The following is a 19,037-nucleotide window of genomic DNA, read 5'->3' as shown; positions in this document are numbered from 1 at the left end:
TTTAATGAACTCAGATGATCAAGTAACTTCTAATTTACAAAACCGGGAGATCAGAATTTGGCCCAATACTTTCATTAGTAGTATTAAATTACTCAAGAAATCATTCTAATAATTCATTCTTAATTATAACAGTAACACTAATTCTTATATTTTTTATATATCTCAGTTTATATTTCAAATGCTCTGTAAAGCACTTGAATTTCTCACCTTTAGAACTCTTTTGGTTTGCGTATGATCGTTATGGTCTTTTTCCTCTAAAAGGCACACTCATTCCAACAAAAAGGTGTTTTTTAAAATAATGTATTTCTTTATTTGTGTATAATCACAGTACAGGTTGCATCAAATGCTTTAGAACATACATATGAAACACTCCTGACTGGTTTCATGCAGCTGTGAGATAGTCGTCCCCCTGTGAAGTTTGAGATGAAATATTCAAATATAAAGAAGAAAAAAAAGGATAACACCTACCTTAAAAAGGTCTTCAGAAACCTGCTGGGGAGAGTTTGAAGAGGAAAGATAGGAAAGATATACTGCCATTTTTGAGAAAGGATGGAAGAATCACCCCGATAACTACCATGGAGAAGTGTTTTCAAGGTTACTTTCAACTCCAGAGCAATAGTAGCAAATAGTTTACAAGCCATCCTGAAGATTTTGACTAGAAAAGTGATATTCACAGAAGCAAAAAAGACAGTTCTAGGTCATTGAATGCAGCATAATTGGCACTGGGCCCCCGCCACAGAGGTTGGAACTGCATCCCAGGTTTCTCCAAGTTTGACACAGGGCGCATACTGAAGCTGGAGGCAGTTTAGCAAAAGCTCCTTTTCTTGGACTATATAGTTCTGCCAAAGTGCAAGCACTTTACAGTTTCAGAAGTACAGATGGAAGAATAAAGTTACCACACTTCTGAAAAGCCCCCTTTTAATAGTTGGGAAATAGAGTAGCTTGATGTTTATGTTTAGTTTTTATATATGTATATTTTAAACAGTTTATATATAGATTTTAGAACAGTTTTATATATAGGATTTATATATATGTAGGTGTGTGTGCAAATTTTTTCCTTTATTGGAGTTGGAATTTTCATTATTGGGATATTTTCTTTATTGTAAAATTATTTTTAAAGACAAAAAGCAAAATAAAACACTGTTTGAAGAACAGATAACCTTAAACTTTAAATATCCCAGAAGGGAAAGCAGATTAACTTCAAATTATTTTCCCAAGGGCTGACGTGAAACAGATTAATCACACTTTTGCATTTGGAAGCAGAAAGGGAAGGAAGAAACTACCTGACTAACCTTAAGGTAGATGCCATGGGTAAAATGAACAATGTTTATAGAGGAAACAACCCTTCTTGGTTTGTAGGCATCACATTTTTTACAGACAGACAAGGCTTCTTAAGGACATTCTTGATATCTTAATACTTCAATCTTGTTCAGTGTCATTTCTGAATGAAACCATTGTTGAGGCAACAGTGAGTTGCGTAGCTCCATCAACCTTCTTTAATTTGCTTGGAGATTATGGGAAAACCTCTATAAATCAGTTTTATGACCTCATGAAAAACTTACAGTTGCATGGCATCACTCGCATGAATTATGAGATAGCCACACAAAAAGGACCAAAGATGTCAAGGACACCAAAGTGAAGCTTTATGTGCCCTGGGACTCAGCATTGCATTTCTCAAATCTACAGTTGGTAGAAATACCAAAGGCAGATGAGGAAACTTCTGTGTGTCTCCTAAACATGAGGCAGTGATTTGGAAAAGCTCAGAAGGAATTGTTAAAATAGGCTTGATAAGGGTCGTTAGTCTGAAGATGTAGCAATTTAATTCTTCATTAGCATTATTAAAAACAGAATATACACATAAAAAAAAAAATGTATACACTTAATGAAAAGAGAGTGCAGGTCAAATGCTCCTATTTTTGTTTCAAATCAGCGATTTTTTTGTTGAAGTTTATATAGTGTCTTTTACTAGGAGACTTCATATAGCTGCGGTGGCAGCCACATATTTTGTATTTTCACAAATATACCTCCAGTTGCTCTTTCCTGGAATTCCTGCTTCTTTAACATCACCTCTCAGTGTTTTGCTTATATTTGTCAAAACCAGTGAAGTTTGTGATGCTTCATGGTACTGTAAACCTAAAGCAAAGACTGAATTTTGCAAATTTAGATGCTAAACTTTGAGATGAACACATGGAGGGCAGATTCTTTGGTCAGTTAAGAGTCAGAGATAGACATACATGTCCTGACTATTAGCTAGGTGGTTCCATCAATATTCAAACACTTCACAACATGAAAATGATTTTGCCAGTACTTTTTTTTTGAAGGAAAAACTGGAAGAAAGATTCTGACTGTGCTGAAGAACCCATGCCAGCTTTTTGAGGGGACACAACAATATTTGGCTTTACATTTTAATATTCTATCATATACTAGAGATTAAAAAACAAAAACAAAAAACCCTCAAGCAAAATATTCTGGTTTTGTCAAAACATTTTTTTTTCTTTTATTGACACCAAATGAATCTTATGATGTTTCCTGGCATGAGTGCTGAATGTTTCCATTGTCACTCCCATTCAGAAGGGAGCCAGGCTCCCAAATCTCAACCTCCCCATGATGAATAAAATGTTTATCCTCCACCAATGTCAGTAATGCAGAGTTTAGGCATCCTAAACGTAACCACTGCTGCCAGTTCCCAGAATAGAAAAGGCAGAAGGTCCCGGGCTCAGTCTGAGTGACCCCTGGCCAGACTGATGTCCCCTCGCCTCCCCTCTGTCCTCTGTGCAGTGAGGGGACACAAATGCAGCGCTGTAGCACCTATGGAGGGAAGATATTGATGCTATATTGTCTCTGCTGCAGCAAAGTGTCCCTGGGGCTGCTCTTACACCTTAGAGCTGAGCAGATTTTTAGCCCAGGAAGAGAAGCAGCTGATGGATACAAGATCTTCGGGCCCAGTGCTGCAATTTAAACAAGGCCGTTTTCTATTTTAACAGGTCTCAGTGTCTCTTTTTGGCACAGGGAGCTGAGATGGATAGACAGACGTTCTGCCTTTCTCCTCTTCTGAGGTCTGCTCAGCTCACAGTTTCCACTAATCTTCTTGCTCAGGCCCTGCTTTTTCAGTCTCTTATCTCTTTTTTTTCCCCCCCTCTGCCATTATTTCAGGTGGTTACGCATCCCATTTCACTTACCCCAGAGTGTCACCAGCCTGCTGCCAAAAGCTCTTCTGTTTTCTCTTCTGCTGTGTTCACTCTTTCTCTTTTTTAACTTTTAATCTCAGCCCTGGGTGAGGTGTGCTGAAGAGTTGTGATGAAGCTTTCAGGATGTTTGAAAGTAAACTGCTGGAAGAGGTCAGCAAGAGCAGAAACCAATAAAGCACAAGAAGGAAGTTCGATACGTACGGACAAAGTAATTGGTAATGATGTGAAATAGTTGGGTCAAACGAGGGCTGTGCACAAATGAAAAGGTTCACTTCCAGACACGTGAAAAGTTTACCTAACCTGCTTTTCATTGACAGGAGATAGTCTGTTGCCATAAACCACCGCTAACAGCTTTACACCCTGCTTCATGTGCACATCTCCAGACACACGTCAGCATCTGGCCATCAGCAGTGGGGTGGATTCCATTTTCAATAGAAACTCTTTAAATCCTATAAGCCTCCCACTTCCTCTCTTCTTCTGTTCATTACTGCTTATTACCTGAAAGGTGTGACTTGAAACTAGGTTTCCAATATCCTCTTCTAGCACCAGCAGAGCCATTGAATTCAAAGCAATGGTCTCTGATGCTTGAGATTGTTTGGTGTAAAGGTGGCCTCAGTGAGATCCTGCTTAGTCAGACAGCAACCAGATACTGCAGCTCCCATTAGGGAGGGCAAAATTCCCAGGTTGTCAGCCAGGGAAGGTTTGCTTACAAAAGGAAAACAAACACTTTTTACAGGTGGATTTCACTTCTGTTTCCCCCAAACCTACCCAGAAAAATAAAAAAAAAAAGAAAAAAAGAAAAAAAGGAAAAAGTAAAAGGAAACAAAATCAGTTCAGATTAACCCATTTTCATGATTAACAAAAATTAAAGGTTTTTTTAAATAGATGGTGAAAAACAGTAGCAATAATTAGACTTTTTAAGTGCAGTATAATAGTGTCTGTCACCTCTCCTTTCCTCCACTTCTAAGGTGGTGGGAGTGCAAGAGGGGACATATTTTCCCTCCTTTGCCACTTGCAAACCAAGGTCCTCTTCTGGCTCTGCTCTTGGAACAGATCTGGGGGAAACTGGGCAAATATTTTCAAGAAATTTCCTTAGAAATTGGAGAAGTGCCTGTTGGTCCCCACTGTCTCGGTGTCATCACTGACCTCCTCTAAGAAAGTGTTGCGATATTTCCACAGTGGCTGCGGTAGATTGACCTGAAGGGAACAAAATTCTGAGAGCCTTGCTCAGATGGCCAGTTCAACGTGACTTTTCCCTTCTCTGGGAAGGCAGCCAGCCTGCCAGCTGCAGCCCAGGCCACTCCTTGATGGACCTGGAGGGCTCTTTCCTAGACCTCAATGAGGGCAGTCTTTATTAAAAGGAGAATTACAATATTAATAGGAAAATTGGGTTTTTTTGCTAATGACAAAGAACTCAATTTCTTCATACTTAGAAGTAGTTATATACCCAGCTATGCCAATCTCAATATTATCTCAGATGGATACTTGTTCCCCAGAGGCCCTCAGGGGAAAGACTATGTCCCTCTACCTTTGATAAAGCACCGCCTGCATGCATATAAATCAATTAACATCATCAGCTTATGCTAATTTTGAATTTAGATGGCATGCTGGAAATAAACAGGGGTGTTTATGCCTGTCTAGAAGAGAAAACACAGTGACAAGCTCCCCTCCTTCCCACCATACACACAGATATACCCACGCGGTATATACACATACACACTGGGATCCGGCATGCCCTGCCCTGCAAGGAGACTTCATTCAGCTGCTTGTGATTTCTTTGTTTTCTAGGGGGATTTGGACAAGCAGAGCAGCCAAAATAACACCATAGGACATGTAAACATCCCTTGTCAGCCATTTGCTCTCTGTTTTGCTACAGTGCCATTCACATTCCTGGTTTTATTGTTCTGGTGTTGCTTGCTTTAATTTAGGGTACTCTGAGGGTTGTGGTTTTACCAAGCTGGCATGGAAAAGACATTTAGAAGCAGAAAAGATTAATCATGAAGACCTTTTCCTTTTATCATAAGGTGACTATTCACAAGAAACAGCACATTGCAACCTTCCCCCACCCCATGGCAGAGCTCAACTTACTGGTTTTAATGGTCAAGAGCCGTGCTGAAGTGTTGGGTCTGGACAACAGCAGAGAACACAGCTGTGAGCACATCCAGGAGGGAGACCAAGCCTTCAGCCACAGAGGGAGATGCAAGAAGCCCCAGCAGCATTTGTGATCAGACCAAGTGAGAATTTCCCTCCTGGCAATCAGGCGAATGTTTCATATGCAGCCAAGGCACAGCAAGCATACGTCCAAGGAGCTCTAAGATCCTACAAGCTCAACAGCAGAAGCTCCTTGTGTTTCCTTCTGGAGGACTTCCCCTCGCCCAGGCTCTGTGTCCAGACAGTGAGTTGAGTATGAGGGTGCTATCCAGAGAACAAAACACTTCAGTATATGACATGTTTTAGTGCAAGACATGCAGAACTGTATGCTGAGAAGCTATTCTCTGCCATTGACATATCTGCATGAAAAACATGTTCATGAACTAGGGATGATTTTTATCTCTGATTAAAGCTGTAAGCAGACACAACTCTTTCCCAGCTGACAATTCTGGGCAAAGAATGGATGTGGCAGAATTGTCTAAAATACAAGTCAATTTCCTTGGATCCTGCAATTCTCATCAACATGGGCATTTTCTGACGGCCTGATTTACTTACCAGCAGTGCCCAGCCTTCTATGCCAAGGCAAAGAAAAACAGAGGACATATGCTGAAAAATTTGTAACATGGTCCCCTAATCAAGTGCTGGCTCCATCCTGTATCCTGTTATAAATTGTAATCTACATTGTGTCTACTGTACACATGTCATTATTCTTTCCTCTGATATCTCAGGCAGCTCTGCCTGATTGCATTTAAATACTTTTTTTAAGTCATTATTGGTTCTCCTCTTATTTATATGTTGCCTGGCTCGGTGGTTATCTCCTTTTCTTATTAACAGAGGGACCCAAGGTTACTTTTATTCTTCACATGTACCAGGAGCCAATTAACTTCCAGCATCCCCCAATGCCATCCCAATAAATAGAGGCTGCTCTAGCTGTATTTCCTTCCACAGGGAGACCAGGATGTTCAGCCAATTCTGAACCCACTCTTAGCGCTACTTCGTGGCTGAAATATTCAGGGGACGGTCTTGGCTGAAACACTGACCGCTTGCCTGATATGTGCTGCTTTCCTTGTCACTTTTCTGTTGTGCTTAGATATCTGTGTATCCTTGCTCCCAGCCCAAAGGGACTCTGTTTCTGAGCAGCATTAGGATTGGAATATCTCTTGGTGGAGCAGGAAAGTCAAGGGCTTTTTTTGTTTTTCACTATAGCACGCAGTCTTCTTCTTTTACTTTGTGCAGCCTCCCTACTTCCTTCTTACAAATCCGCAAAGTACCCTTAAAATTATTCATCTTCCATTTAAAACTGCTGGGGGCTAGGCTGGCCCCTCTGCAAGCTGGAGCTAGGAATTAAAACACCGTAGCAGCTATCATGGGAACAGCTGCCTTAAAAAGAGACTGAAACACAGGCACGCTCTGGGCACAGCCTCTTAGATATCCTCAGTAAGTCTCACTGGGAGTTGTGGGGAAATATTATATTCATTCAAGACTGTACAGTCCAGCAGCATAAAGCTTCAGGACAGAGGATTAAACTAAAGGAGGGAAGATTCAGGCTAGACATGAAGAAGAAATGTTTTACACTGAGGGTGGTGAAACACTGGCCCAGGTTGCCCAGAGAGGTGGTGGATGCCCCATCCCTGGAGACATCCCAGGCCAGGCTGGACAGGGCTCTGAGCAACCTGAGCTGGTGAAGATGTCCCTGCTCATAGCAGGGGTTGGACTAGATGAGTTTTGGATCTCCCTTCTAACCCAAACTGTTCTATGATTCTAGGAGCAATGGCAGCATCAGGCAAACAAAGGCAGGCCGTTGCTTAGGGTGGCAAACTGATGGAACAGCAGCATTTCTGGTGGTCTCAGCCTTTCTGCATGGCTGTGCTCTGTGCTTTGTCCTACTTTTGCTAAACCTCTTCCATCCTTTAGCGTGGGGGAAGGTGAGACTGTGCAGGTGGTCACGTTTCCCAGGACAGGGAAGAGTTATGTGACTGAAAGTTGGCTGAGTCCTTGCCGTTGCTTTACGCCATCCCAGCTGGTGGCACTACATCATCCCTGCAGAGCTGGGCAGGTGCCTCGATGCTGGCAGAGGGGGAGGGCAGGGATCAAGCATGAGTCAAGGTCAGGAACGCCAACAGCAATGCAAAGGGAACGTGCATCGCAGGCGGCAGGGAGCTGGCTCTGTGCTCAGCCCAGGAGCAGCTCAGAGAGGATGCTGTGAATGTGGGGGTACTTGGCTACGGTCAGGAAACTGGACTTTCCTCCTCTTGAGAAAGGGAGAGAAAATGAGCCATCTTTCAGATAGCAAGGCAATGTTCTGGTGAGACTGCTTAAGAGGAACATGCTGAATGGGAAGACAAAAAGGTTCAAGACATGTGGCACTGGCAAACACATAAATAGAGTGTGGAATCTTGCTGGTCAATGGCAACAAAACCCTCCATTTGTGAACATAATAGGTGTGTGACCTCATGGTGGTAGCAGTTGAGCTTTCCCATCTGGCACTTCTGAGGAATCAAAAGCCTCTAAACCAAGGAAACCTCCAAAAATATCCATCAACAAGAGCTCAAGAGAGTGAGAGAAAGTAAGGCAACTCCAACTGTGTCTGCAAAGGCTGTGCTTGATGCTAACAGGTGGTGATGAACATCGCATGATCTAGAGCTCAGAGGGGAATAGGAATCTGAAAGATCAAATATCATTCCAAAACACAGCCAGACTTTGGGACCTCAACATCTGCGCTTGAAGTCTTGCAGGACAGAGCTGAACGTGAAAACAGGGAGAGGAAATGGAGAAATCAGCTCTAGCTCTACATTGCTTGCCTCCAAGTCATATTCATTATAAATGTTTAAAAAATAAATCAATAGTTCACCTGACTTGCCAACGTTCTTTAGAAATCAGAAAAATACAAGGTAAAGTCTGTTTTTGTTCAAATCTTAGACCTTTATTTGAATACCATATTTTTTCTGTCAATAGTACCTTGCATCCTTCACACATTACATTGCAGTGACATTCATACCCATACCCTATACAAATGCTGATGGGCAGGATGAAGGCTGGCAGAAGATCTACAGGTGATTTATGAATGCAATTCAGTGGCTCTTGTCAATATGCTTTATAAACAGCCTGCTTTGTTGAATTGCTGTACGTATCATTTCTTAAAAGATACATGCAGGTCTCAGGTGCTCGGCATTCAGCAAGAACTCTGTAAGGCATGAAGGAAGTGAAGGAGAAGGGGTGGAGTAGATGAAGCAAAAGCTCTGAAGAAGAGAAGTTCAGCAATGGAAGAAGGTCACTGGCTTGGCAAGTCTGGATTTTGCAACAGGAAAGCACTTTGGGACTGTCCCCAATATCCTTAGTAGTTAACACCACCCTGTTCTTCTCCTCAGGCAGAGAACTACCTTGGAAACAGTTTTTCCATCTTACAGTCAATATTAAGCAATAATATTAACCAGCACAGACTATCTTATCACACCCAAGGTAAATGTGATCTGAATTGGAGCTGATGAAGATCGGGCAGGGAGACTGCAGAGAGAGCAGAAGAATTCGTTTGCTTTCCCTATTGTGTCAGAAAGAACCCTCTGAAAAGAGTATGATGCAGCTTTAATAATAATAAAATAAAAAAAAAAAAAAAAGAAAGGAAAAAGAAAGAAAGAAAGGTGCCTCAGTTGTCTCGGCAGCTGATCAACAAAGGAGCAGTCGTGAGCTGTAACCTCTTGGAGCTGCAGTCTGGAACATGACACATGTCAGGCTATGATAAATGGTGCGGAGTGTGTGCAATTTCAAGCGCAATGCCCTTGAGATGCTCAGGACCCCGATCGCAAATGTTATTGTTAAATTAAACCTTAAAGGAAGGATTGGAAAGGGGAGGGGTGGGTTTGTGCGTGCATGCGCGTGCGTATGTGTATTTATTTTTATATATATATATATACATGGATATATGAAATACACAGAAGAGAAGGGGAAAATGGCAAGGTGAAGAGATAAAAACTTTGTATTTCTCTTAATTGAATTGTGCATCTTCTAGGTCTGGCTGAGCTATGGGAGAACTTCAGGCTGTATTTTCTATCCTACTGGCATTTTATTACTTTTGCTCCATCACAATTTGATAGCTAGAGATCAGCTAAAGTAGGCATATGTGAGACTGGAAAATAAATAAATAAGGAAGTACATGCCACGAATGTGCTGTTTCTTTAGCTCAAGTGTGATGCATCCAGGTACCTTTGAATCCAAACGAGTGAAGTTTCAGTGAGTGCTGATTTTGGGAGCTGCTGGTCTCTGAGGGCTTGTTAGTTAGTTATGTTGTTTGATGGTGTGTATTTGTTCTTCCTGAGGCAAATACTCACACTTAAAAGCTGCTCTGAGGAACAGGCGATGTTCACAGCCATAACACACTGAGGGGAGCGCAGGGACCGGACTTTGCAGGTCCTCCAGGCAGATTTCATCCCCAGCCTGCAGGAAAGGCCCCAAAACATGCAGCACACCATTCCTATAGTGTCAGCATCCCACTTTTTTCTGTGGTTTAAGACTTGGAGTGGGGGTAAAGGCAGCAAAGACATGTTTTAGACAAGCAATTGCAATAATACGAGTGACTCAAGGGGTGTGGAACAGAGGAGGAGACAGAATGAGTGAGAAAAAAAGTAACCACCACCATATTCTGAATAACCTTTTGCCAGGAGAGGTTGTGAGGAGGGCTCCATGAACCTTACCCTCCGGCTTCTGCATCGGGCAGGTGAAGTGGAGAGCAGGGACCAGCTCTCCTGAGCCACCATCTCCGCTGCTTCCAGGTCCCTCCTTGCTCCCTCCGAAGAGATGAGAACCAACATGCCCCTGTGCTGAGGTTGTCTCCGCTCATCCTGGACCTGGACTTTAACCTGTTCAGCTCTCCCCTGTCCTTCTGTCCCCTATTTTATGCCTTCCATCTTTCACATGTGCAGAGGAGTCTCCATTTTTAACTCACCCAGATTCTTCCAAGGTCCTTTACCTTCTCCCTTTTCATCCTCCCCCCCACAGCATCCACGCTGAGTGCAATCAGTGTGGGCAGCACAGGAAACACAGCAGAGAATGGAGCTGTGTAAACGAGGGGGAGGACATGGAAGGGGTGAGATACGGGGTGGGGGGAGCTGGAAAGTGTTCAAGGGGAAATGCTTTCATGACTCGCATAATTGAAGAGAAGAAAGAAGCAAGTGAGCAATACAAACCCCCAACTAGAAAAGGAGATGGGACAACACTTTAAATCATAATGCAAAGAAAATTCAAACAAGCAGTAAAAGGTAACAAAGGCCTGGCAGTGACTCATTAAGTAAGATATATTGTTTGCTCTAATTTTTACCAGATACAAGATAAACCCAGTGGTCAGGAATGAGCAGCAGAAGAGACCTCTGTGACCTGTTTAAAACACGTAGGACAAGGAAAACAGCAGAGATCTGGCTCCACCAGCAATAATCCATATGCTCATTGCTCCTGCTTGCCTTCACAGTAACTCAGTGTCCATTAGATCCTTTAGAATGACACGACAGCATTATAACCAAGTCTCAGATTTGGGAAATATAACAAATGCAAAAAGTACATTAGATACCAACATACTAAGATTATTATTTTTAGAAGGCATCTTACGAACATCCTACAGCTTGTTTTGTACATTTTGGCTACCGTTGCCTAGTGTCCAGGAAAAGTCAAGTCCTTTTTCGGTTCTTTGGAACATTTTCCCCATGTTTCTTGTTATTAAAGAAAATAAACATTAGACAAAAGCGGACTTTATTGTATCTATAAATAATTCAATGCAGATGGATTCATGGAAAATACCAGCAGGCAGATTTTCAGAGAGAAAGAGAGGAATGCTCTAAGGTTAGATGGTGAGGAAAACAGAAGGGGTGGAGTGGCAAGAAACTGCAAGATGTATTAAGAATAATAGACACAAACTGATGAGGGCTAACTGAAAAGAAAGGTAACTTGGAAAGTTACAGCACAGGTGCTTCCTGCCACCAAGAAAAAGAAGATATTTGCTACGTGTCTTGGGAGGGTACCAGAGAGTTGCACTTCATCACATCCCATACTGATGTGTCACAACTCCTCACTTTGCCCTTTGGGGACAATTGGCAGCTCCAAATAGTTTTAAGATAATTATTTACCAATGTATCCCTCCATCTAAAACTGCTTTGTGTGACAACTGAGGCCCAGGTACGCAGCCAAGCTTCTCTCTGCGTGCAGTCCCACAGGAGTGCACTCCTCTGTTACAACTTTTCTTTTCAGAATCATGGGGGCTCAGAAGCCCATGAGGTTTATATGGCTGGATGATGCACTGACAGATGGCTGGAAAATAAGCTCTATCAGTTGATAAAACTTGTTGGTATTCAATGCTCTGCCTCATCCTAGCAAAATGTCCTTTGCATTATAACACAATTTTTGCTATTGGCCTTTTTGGGAGCCAGGGCACAATGACTAGCACCTAGATGCATAAAATCTGCAAGGATTCCTGTACCTGCTGCTCTTGGAACAAATGGTTTTTATTTGAACCACAGCATGGTGGAACTTCTTACAGTTCTTAACATTTCAGAGATCCAGGTATCCTCTCCAACAGCAGCGCTTGTATTCATGATATCTGTTCTGGATCATGTGTTTGTAATCATGAGACATTTTTAAAACTGCCCTTAACATGGAGAAGAAAAAGCTGTCAGTCTCTGTATATGAATTAGTACTTTATGACATTCAGTGTGAATCTGAAGAAAAAAAAGTTTTATAATGGTCATATTCCATTAGCATGGGAGTGAAGACTGAAGGTTTTTTGAGGACCAAACAATTCCCCTTCCCCCATTCTCATCCTCTACTGCCTGTTCCCCCTCTTACAACTCCCACTATTGTTTCCAGAGTTCCTCAACCCATTTATTTTCTCTCCACTGCTTATCTACCTGAAGAAACATCAATACATGGCCACTGCGAGTCACAAGGAACATAAACATACTCAGGAACTCTGAGAACATGGAGGAGTAAACTGATGTCAGAGAAAAATGAACAAGAAGTAAAGCTCATCCCATGTTTAGGAGGAGCTGGTAAGGAAATGAGTGGTGGGGAAGAAAAAGGACATTTATAGAAGTAGAGCAGCTTTGCTTGATTGCAAACAACCATTTCAAAGCTACCAGTTTTGCTGATGCCGCACAGTAAAAGTGCAAGGCTTTCTTGAAGTATTACTTCTGCCGGGCAATGTGGAACAAAAGCCAGTCAGGAAATCAGCTAGAATCAATGAAGTGAGCATAAATTAAAAAACACTGAACATGGAATACCTCCATGCACCATATAATACATACAATGCCTGTTTGTGTAGTCACTACTTGGAAAGGAATTGTATTTTTGTGATGTATTTTGGCTCCTATTCCTGTGCATAACCAAAAGGCAATGGACACTGAAGTGGAAGGCAGAGGAGCTGTGAAGACGACTGAATCTGTCTCTCCCTCTCAAGACAGCGTTTGGGAAAGGTGCTGCAGGAGTGAGCTATCTTGTGCGAACACAAGGCATCAGGAGAGGGAGGGAGGGAGGATGCTTTCCAGGGAAGAGAACCACCCACCCAGAGGTGGGAAGAAAGGTTTACTCTGGACCTGTAAATGTTTGAGAAACAAAAGCAGCAATGCAGGAAGAAATCATCTTCTTGCCATTCTGCTGCTTTGCCACCCGCTGGGGGAACAGCACATTGTTCTCCAGCTGAACAATGCCCTGTTCCCGCTACATGCAACAGGAAAAGAATGGGAGCTTTACTTTGCTTTATTATCAACCCTGTGCAGTGTGGAGATAACTGCACAGGCTGGTTGGTCCCTGAAAAGCAAAGAGGAATTTTGATCAAAATTGGATTACAGGGCATTTCATGTCTACTTAAGAATGGTTCCGAACTCATTTCATATTTGCTCAATATGCAAGAAATTAACAAAATAAAAACTGTCAAGATCGAATAATGCTGCTGAAAAAAAAAATAAAGCCCAAAAATTCCCAAAAAAATAACTAGACTGAAAGAGCTCCAAGTGAGATTAGCTTTAAATCTTCTTAAGAATGATGAAGGCTCTTGCAACCAAAGGCAAGTTATTTCATTAGGGTGATTCTGCATACTTAATTCTCAGTCTGCTAACTTCATGTAATTTTTTTTTCTTTTCAGTTTGTTCTTGATATATAATAATGACATTGCATTTGATTTAAAAGTAGATGTCCACAATTAAGGCAATCACAGACAATTAAGTGCTCAGTCAAGTCTCAATGAAACTGCGTTCAAATGGGTTAAAGTGAGATGGTCAGAGCTGCCAATCCCAAAATACAACCCAGCCCTTCAGCCCATCCATCCTGTGGCCAAAGCAACAGTACTCTTTTGACTTTAGCAGATTCTGTGATGGAAAATATTTCTGTCCAAAACAAAATTGGCCTGTAATCTGGGTAAGCTATTCAGAGCAAACAGTGGCAAATTTAGCCTTTTCTCTTGTTTGCAAATCATCTGTGTATGGACTTTGTTTTTTTAATGCCTTTGCATGTATTGGTCTGACAAATACTATATATAGAAATATTTCAGCAGGGTGGTGACATTGATTATGTCTTGTATTATCTATGATAGATTGTGGTATATGACTGGTCTTATAGGTTAGAATGCAATTTAGCCATAGAGAAAATATGCCAAAATACCAGTGTGAAATGTACTAAATCAGATCCTTATGAATTTTAAAGCCCAAGTCTGAAACTCTTCCTCAATCTGTTTACCAAATCATCGTGGCTGCTCCCAAATTAAAGTGCTGTGCCCTATAAGCAAGAAGATCAGACTTATGGGCCATCGTAATACTACTTGTGCTTGTAAATTGTAGCTGATTCAGCTGTAAACTGAAAGTAACTTTTGGGACCACGGTATTAACATTTCCGAAAGTTTCCTGCTGTTGTTGAACTTCTAGCCCTCAAAACAATCCAGCATGCCAGGCTATGGGTCCTGAGCTAAGCTAAGTGTCTATTCTATGCCTATGGAGATGCAAAAGAAATATCCCCTTTGTTTTGTTTGTTCTATAACATCATATTTATCTGTGTGTGTTTGCGAGAGCATCTAAATGAAAAGAAGGTTATAAAAATCTACATCTTTGCCAAACACTGTAGGAATCCTGCATGTTAAGATCAGGTATAGAAGCAAATTCCATTCAAAGGCTCGAGGGCTCAGCCCGATGGTACAGAAACCTTTGATGTTTGCTACCCTGAGCCTAATTTGCTCAAAAATTGCCACTCAGGGACCCCAGGTTTCACCTCTCCATGGAGGAGGTGGTATACATCTGGCTTACAGATCAGTTGAAAACCTCATCTCCCATTCACCTAAGCACCTATTTATACCACACCAGATCACTCCCCTTTCTGTTGGTGTCCACCTCTCCCAGGATCAGACCAGAGAGGACACGAGGCTGGTCAGTACCCCACAGTGGACACCCATGCAGATAACTGGTGGACATCCATACATTCATTATCCCCTGCATGGACATTCAGGCAAGAGAAGGGCTGTTCTATAATTACAAAGAAACTATTTATTACCTGTGAGATATCTGATCCTTGAGTACATGTCAGGGAGAGTTTGCACGGGCCACATTGACTCCTCTTGTCTTGATGTTTGTATTTCTCCCAGGAAGAAAACTTTTCTTGCTGATGTGCCAGTCTCTTGGAAAAAAAAAAGAAAGAAAGAAAAAAATTCCCCTTCTGCCGACATTCCCTTCCAAGTCTGGGAACCTCTATTGTCTTTTCTCTGGTAATAAATGATAATAATTAAAGGCAAATACACAATAATTAGTCACACTAGGTTTATCCATCTGGCATACCTGTATCTCATCACTGTGTCTTTGAAACAGATGACAAGCACCATATTGCACAACATCCTGCTAATAGGTCTGAGCAGGGAAAAAGAAGGCAAAAGGGTTACCACAAAAGAAAAAAAAAAAAAAAAAGAGAAAGTAAAAGAAAAAAAAGGTCAGCAACAGGGAGTGACAACATTATACAGCATTAAAAAATAGCAGTGGCTGACTGTCAAGTTCTAAACCACTTACTGGCAGATGTGCTTTCAAGTGGGGGTTAGGAAAACATAGAAATATGCAGCACTCTCTTTAAACTATCACCTGTTTAAAATACCTGTACCTGAAGTAGCTAGTGTTGAAATACGGATAATTTCCTGGAAGATTTTAGCTGGCTATGCAGACGTATGGGGAAAAGGAGTTGTTTTAAGAGTTTGCCAGGCTACCTGAAAAGTTTGGGTTTCATTCCAAGGATGTCATGTTTTGGACCAAGTAATCAGCTATTTTGGGCCCTCTTCACTAGGTTGATTGATGCACACCAGGAGTCTCTCCATCCCTATCAGGGCTGCCCAAGAGAAGGCAGAGTAAAATTAATACACCAAAGAATTTTCAATAAATATTTACTCCTTTAAAAAATGATCGTACAAGGTTGGCATTTGATTTCTGGGAACTTGTGAGAAGCAGAGATTTACTTGGATAAATAATCACAGAGAGCCAATTTCAGTCACATGTATTCAGATTTCGATTAAACCTCCCCAAGTGCTTCAACTCTCTTTCCAACCGAGAGCAGAAACTTGGATGTACTGAGAGCTGACTGTCTGGTTGTAACAAACTTCTGGTTGCAGTCCAGTCGTGCCCAATATGACAGCCATGGAGCTGGGCCCAGCTGCCTGAAAACAAAGCAAGCAAACCAAGGCAGTGCCTGACCAAAAGCCTTAACAACCTTGATATGAGTATCAAGTGATTTTGTGCTTCCCTAGGTCTAACTTGCTTTAACTTTGCATAGCTGAAAGCTGTCAACTGACAGTCTGTAAAGCAATAAAATGTTTAAAAAGTAAATATAATTTTTTTATAGTCTACAATATGAGGTTAAAAAAAAGACCATTGGCAATTTTTACTCACTACACATCCAGATTTCAAGGCAAACTCATGTTTCAGAAACATCAAGCTGATCATCAGACTGCTCTGTTACCTGCATTCTGTGAAGATTTGGACCTGGATGGGTCTTAAGGAATGTCTCAACTCTGTTTTTGCAATGAAAGTACCTGTACTATAGGTGTTATTGAGCTCAAAGCTGTCACAAGTCATAGGGTGGCTGATGTAGCACCTAGCAGCTGAAATTCTTTTCTTGGACATCCTAGTCTCTAGAAGAAAATAATGGTGAACTTAGTCAAGCTTATCTGCACTCAAGCAATGCATCCAGGTGACTGTAGAAATGTTAACAGCAAATTTGTTCCTTTTCATGCAGGACTGCCAGTGCATTAGGAACTCTCACCATACAGGAGGATAAAGAAAATAATGGGAAATGTATTTTGAGTGCAAGGAAGTTTTACAGGTGATGCTCTCTTAGCATCTCCTCCTGAACTCTGTACCTGACCATGTTAACATAAGAATCATGAACTTTGGTGGAAGAACAGGTTTTTTTCCCTGTACACCTGGATTTTTTCCTGCATAAGTGTTTCCAGCCCAGAAACAAATCAGTTTCAGCCTAGATAAGCCTCTTGATGTACATCACACACAACACTCTGCCATGCTTTTGCGATAAGTCTCAGTCTGGTAAAGCACCATGAGACTCTGAGACAGGGAGTTTATATGAAAACAGAGCAAAAGACTGGAGTTTGTAATTAATTCTTCCTAGGTAAATTAACTGGGAACAGCTTTTCAAAATACTTCCTTTACATATTTTCTATACAAAGAGACCTTCTCCTGTTTGTTTCTCTCTTCCTCTGGACAGTCCCTAGTGATGATTTTCACAGCTCTCATGGAAGCAGCTCATTGTTCTGCAGAGACTTAATTAAAGTGTACTTCCATGTGAAATTAGGCTATTGTATTTATTTAATCTTCATGGTAATTGCTGTACAAGGGCTGTGACTGTCTGCATCCTACTGCACACACCCACATCTCTCCCCACCCCACAGTCACCACTCCCTGAAGGAAATGGCCAGTCATTCTGCCCTGGTTGAACTCCTCATCTACTCAAGTGATGCGTTTGAACTTTAACCCATGGACAGCAATATTTGCTTGCCATGCCAGCATCTTTCACAGACAAAAGGTATATTGCAATAGCTCTGGAGAGACAACAATGTGGTTTTCTTTTCCGAAGCATTAGGTGATACTGTATTAAGTCCTTACAGAGCTCACGTGGTATTGCACATTTTCTGAGACAGTCCCTTGGTCTTTCCTAGGCTGGATTTTATCTTGAGACTGAGCACTGTATTGCTGTGGGAAAGTCTTCTCTTAAAATTAAAAATTGAAAGTCTATGAGCTCTAGCTGAATCACCCACAATGTTAAAGACATTATTTCAATGAAAGCACAATTGCCAGGTGTCAAGTAAGTCCAAATATTATCCAAGCAAAGTGTAAGATAAAGCTCTGGCACTTTCAGTACTTTAAAGGAGTCTGTAAGAAGAATGGGGACAGACTTTTTAGAAAGTTGTGTTATGACAGGACATGGGGTGATGGCTTTCAATTAAAAGAGGGGAGATTCAGGCTAGACATGAGAAATTTTTTACAATTTTTGTTTTCAATGAAGGCATGGTGAGAGCCTGGCCCAGGTTGCCCAGAGAGGTGGTGGATGCCCCATCCCTGGAGACATCCCAGGCCAGGCTGGACGGGTCTCTGAGGAACCTGAGCTGGTGAAGATGTCCCTGCTCATGGCAGGGGATTGGACTAGATGAGCTTTGAACGTCCCTTCCAACCCAAACCATTCTGTGGTTCTGTGATTCTATTATTATTCTGGGTGAAGTGGGGAAGAATGGTCACAATTTGTTTTCAGAACATTTCCACAGTGAGATGAGTCTGTTTTTCAAAGAGAAGTTAGTAAATTGAAAACAACATCAGGTTTCATTGACTCCACTGTGCCTGGAAATGGCTGAGCAAAGTTGCAGGGAGGAATAAAAATCAAATTAATGTAATTAAAGCCTCCAAATGGTCTGATGCCCATGTGATTGGCACTTATTATTTTGTCCTTAAGGAATGAGCTCCCAAAAAGTGTTTGTCCTGAGCTGCATCAGCAGAGAGGCAATCTGAACCTCTCTGACTCAAGAGAGCCCAGTCACACCGCAGGAAGAGAAAAGCTGAGGTTTCTAGCCCATTGCTGTAAGGATGAAATTGCATTTTCTGTCATAATCTAACATCCTGTTTAAATTCATGTTGCTGCAATCCTCTCACATAGAGCTGCTTCATATTTAGCCTAATTTTTCAGACTGGTTGATTAAAATACAAGAGTCCAACAGGTCATAAATCAGTTGCCTGAAACACAGATTATAATCCAAGGCCTTTACAGAAACTATCTCGTCTGTTTTCTGCCCCGTCTGTATCTTACACAACTGATAACCTACATTTTCTTTCCATATGAACTGCTTTTTCTCTTTCATACTGTCCCACTGGGCTCTCTGCTGGCCCTTGTGCTTGTGAAACTCTGAATTGGCTTCCTCCTCTAAATCAGCATGAGGAGTGAATTATTATTGCAACATCATATCACTATCACTCAGATTTACTTTGATTTTTTCTACAGGCTGATTCCAATAGCCCAACTCTGCTTTCTTGCTGGGTGGATGTGTTGATGCAGCTATTGTTTCAAATCTGGTAGCAGACAGACTGTAGCTGTGCTCTTTCTTTGCAGTTTGCCCTTCCAGATGACAGGCTGTGTAGCTCCTTACTGACATAAGGGACACGCCTTCCACTTTGGAAGAAGATGTAAGAAACCCCTCAC

General features: G+C 41.7%; 1 protein-coding gene across 1 annotated transcript in view; it reads right to left on the bottom strand.

Annotated features, from left to right (window-relative positions):
* LOC110356571 (uncharacterized) overlaps positions 1–19,037 on the bottom strand; it is a 40,501-nt gene that overhangs the window by 3,315 nt on the left and 18,149 nt on the right. The window contains exons 9-10 of the mRNA XM_065076654.1: positions 14,853–14,975; positions 3,180–9,770 (exon numbers count right to left, since the gene is read on the bottom strand). Of these exons, the coding sequence (XP_064932726.1) occupies positions 9,612–9,770; positions 14,853–14,975 (282 nt within the window). The 3' untranslated portion in view covers positions 3,180–9,611. The remainder of the gene's footprint in view (positions 1–3,179; positions 9,771–14,852; positions 14,976–19,037) is intronic.

This window comes from Columba livia, chromosome 11 (genome assembly GCF_036013475.1).
Source record: "Columba livia isolate bColLiv1 breed racing homer chromosome 11, bColLiv1.pat.W.v2, whole genome shotgun sequence".
NCBI lineage: Eukaryota > Metazoa > Chordata > Aves > Columbiformes > Columbidae > Columba > Columba livia.
The sequence above is the reverse complement of the archived record's forward strand: the minus strand, read 5'-3'. Positions and strand labels throughout refer to the sequence as shown.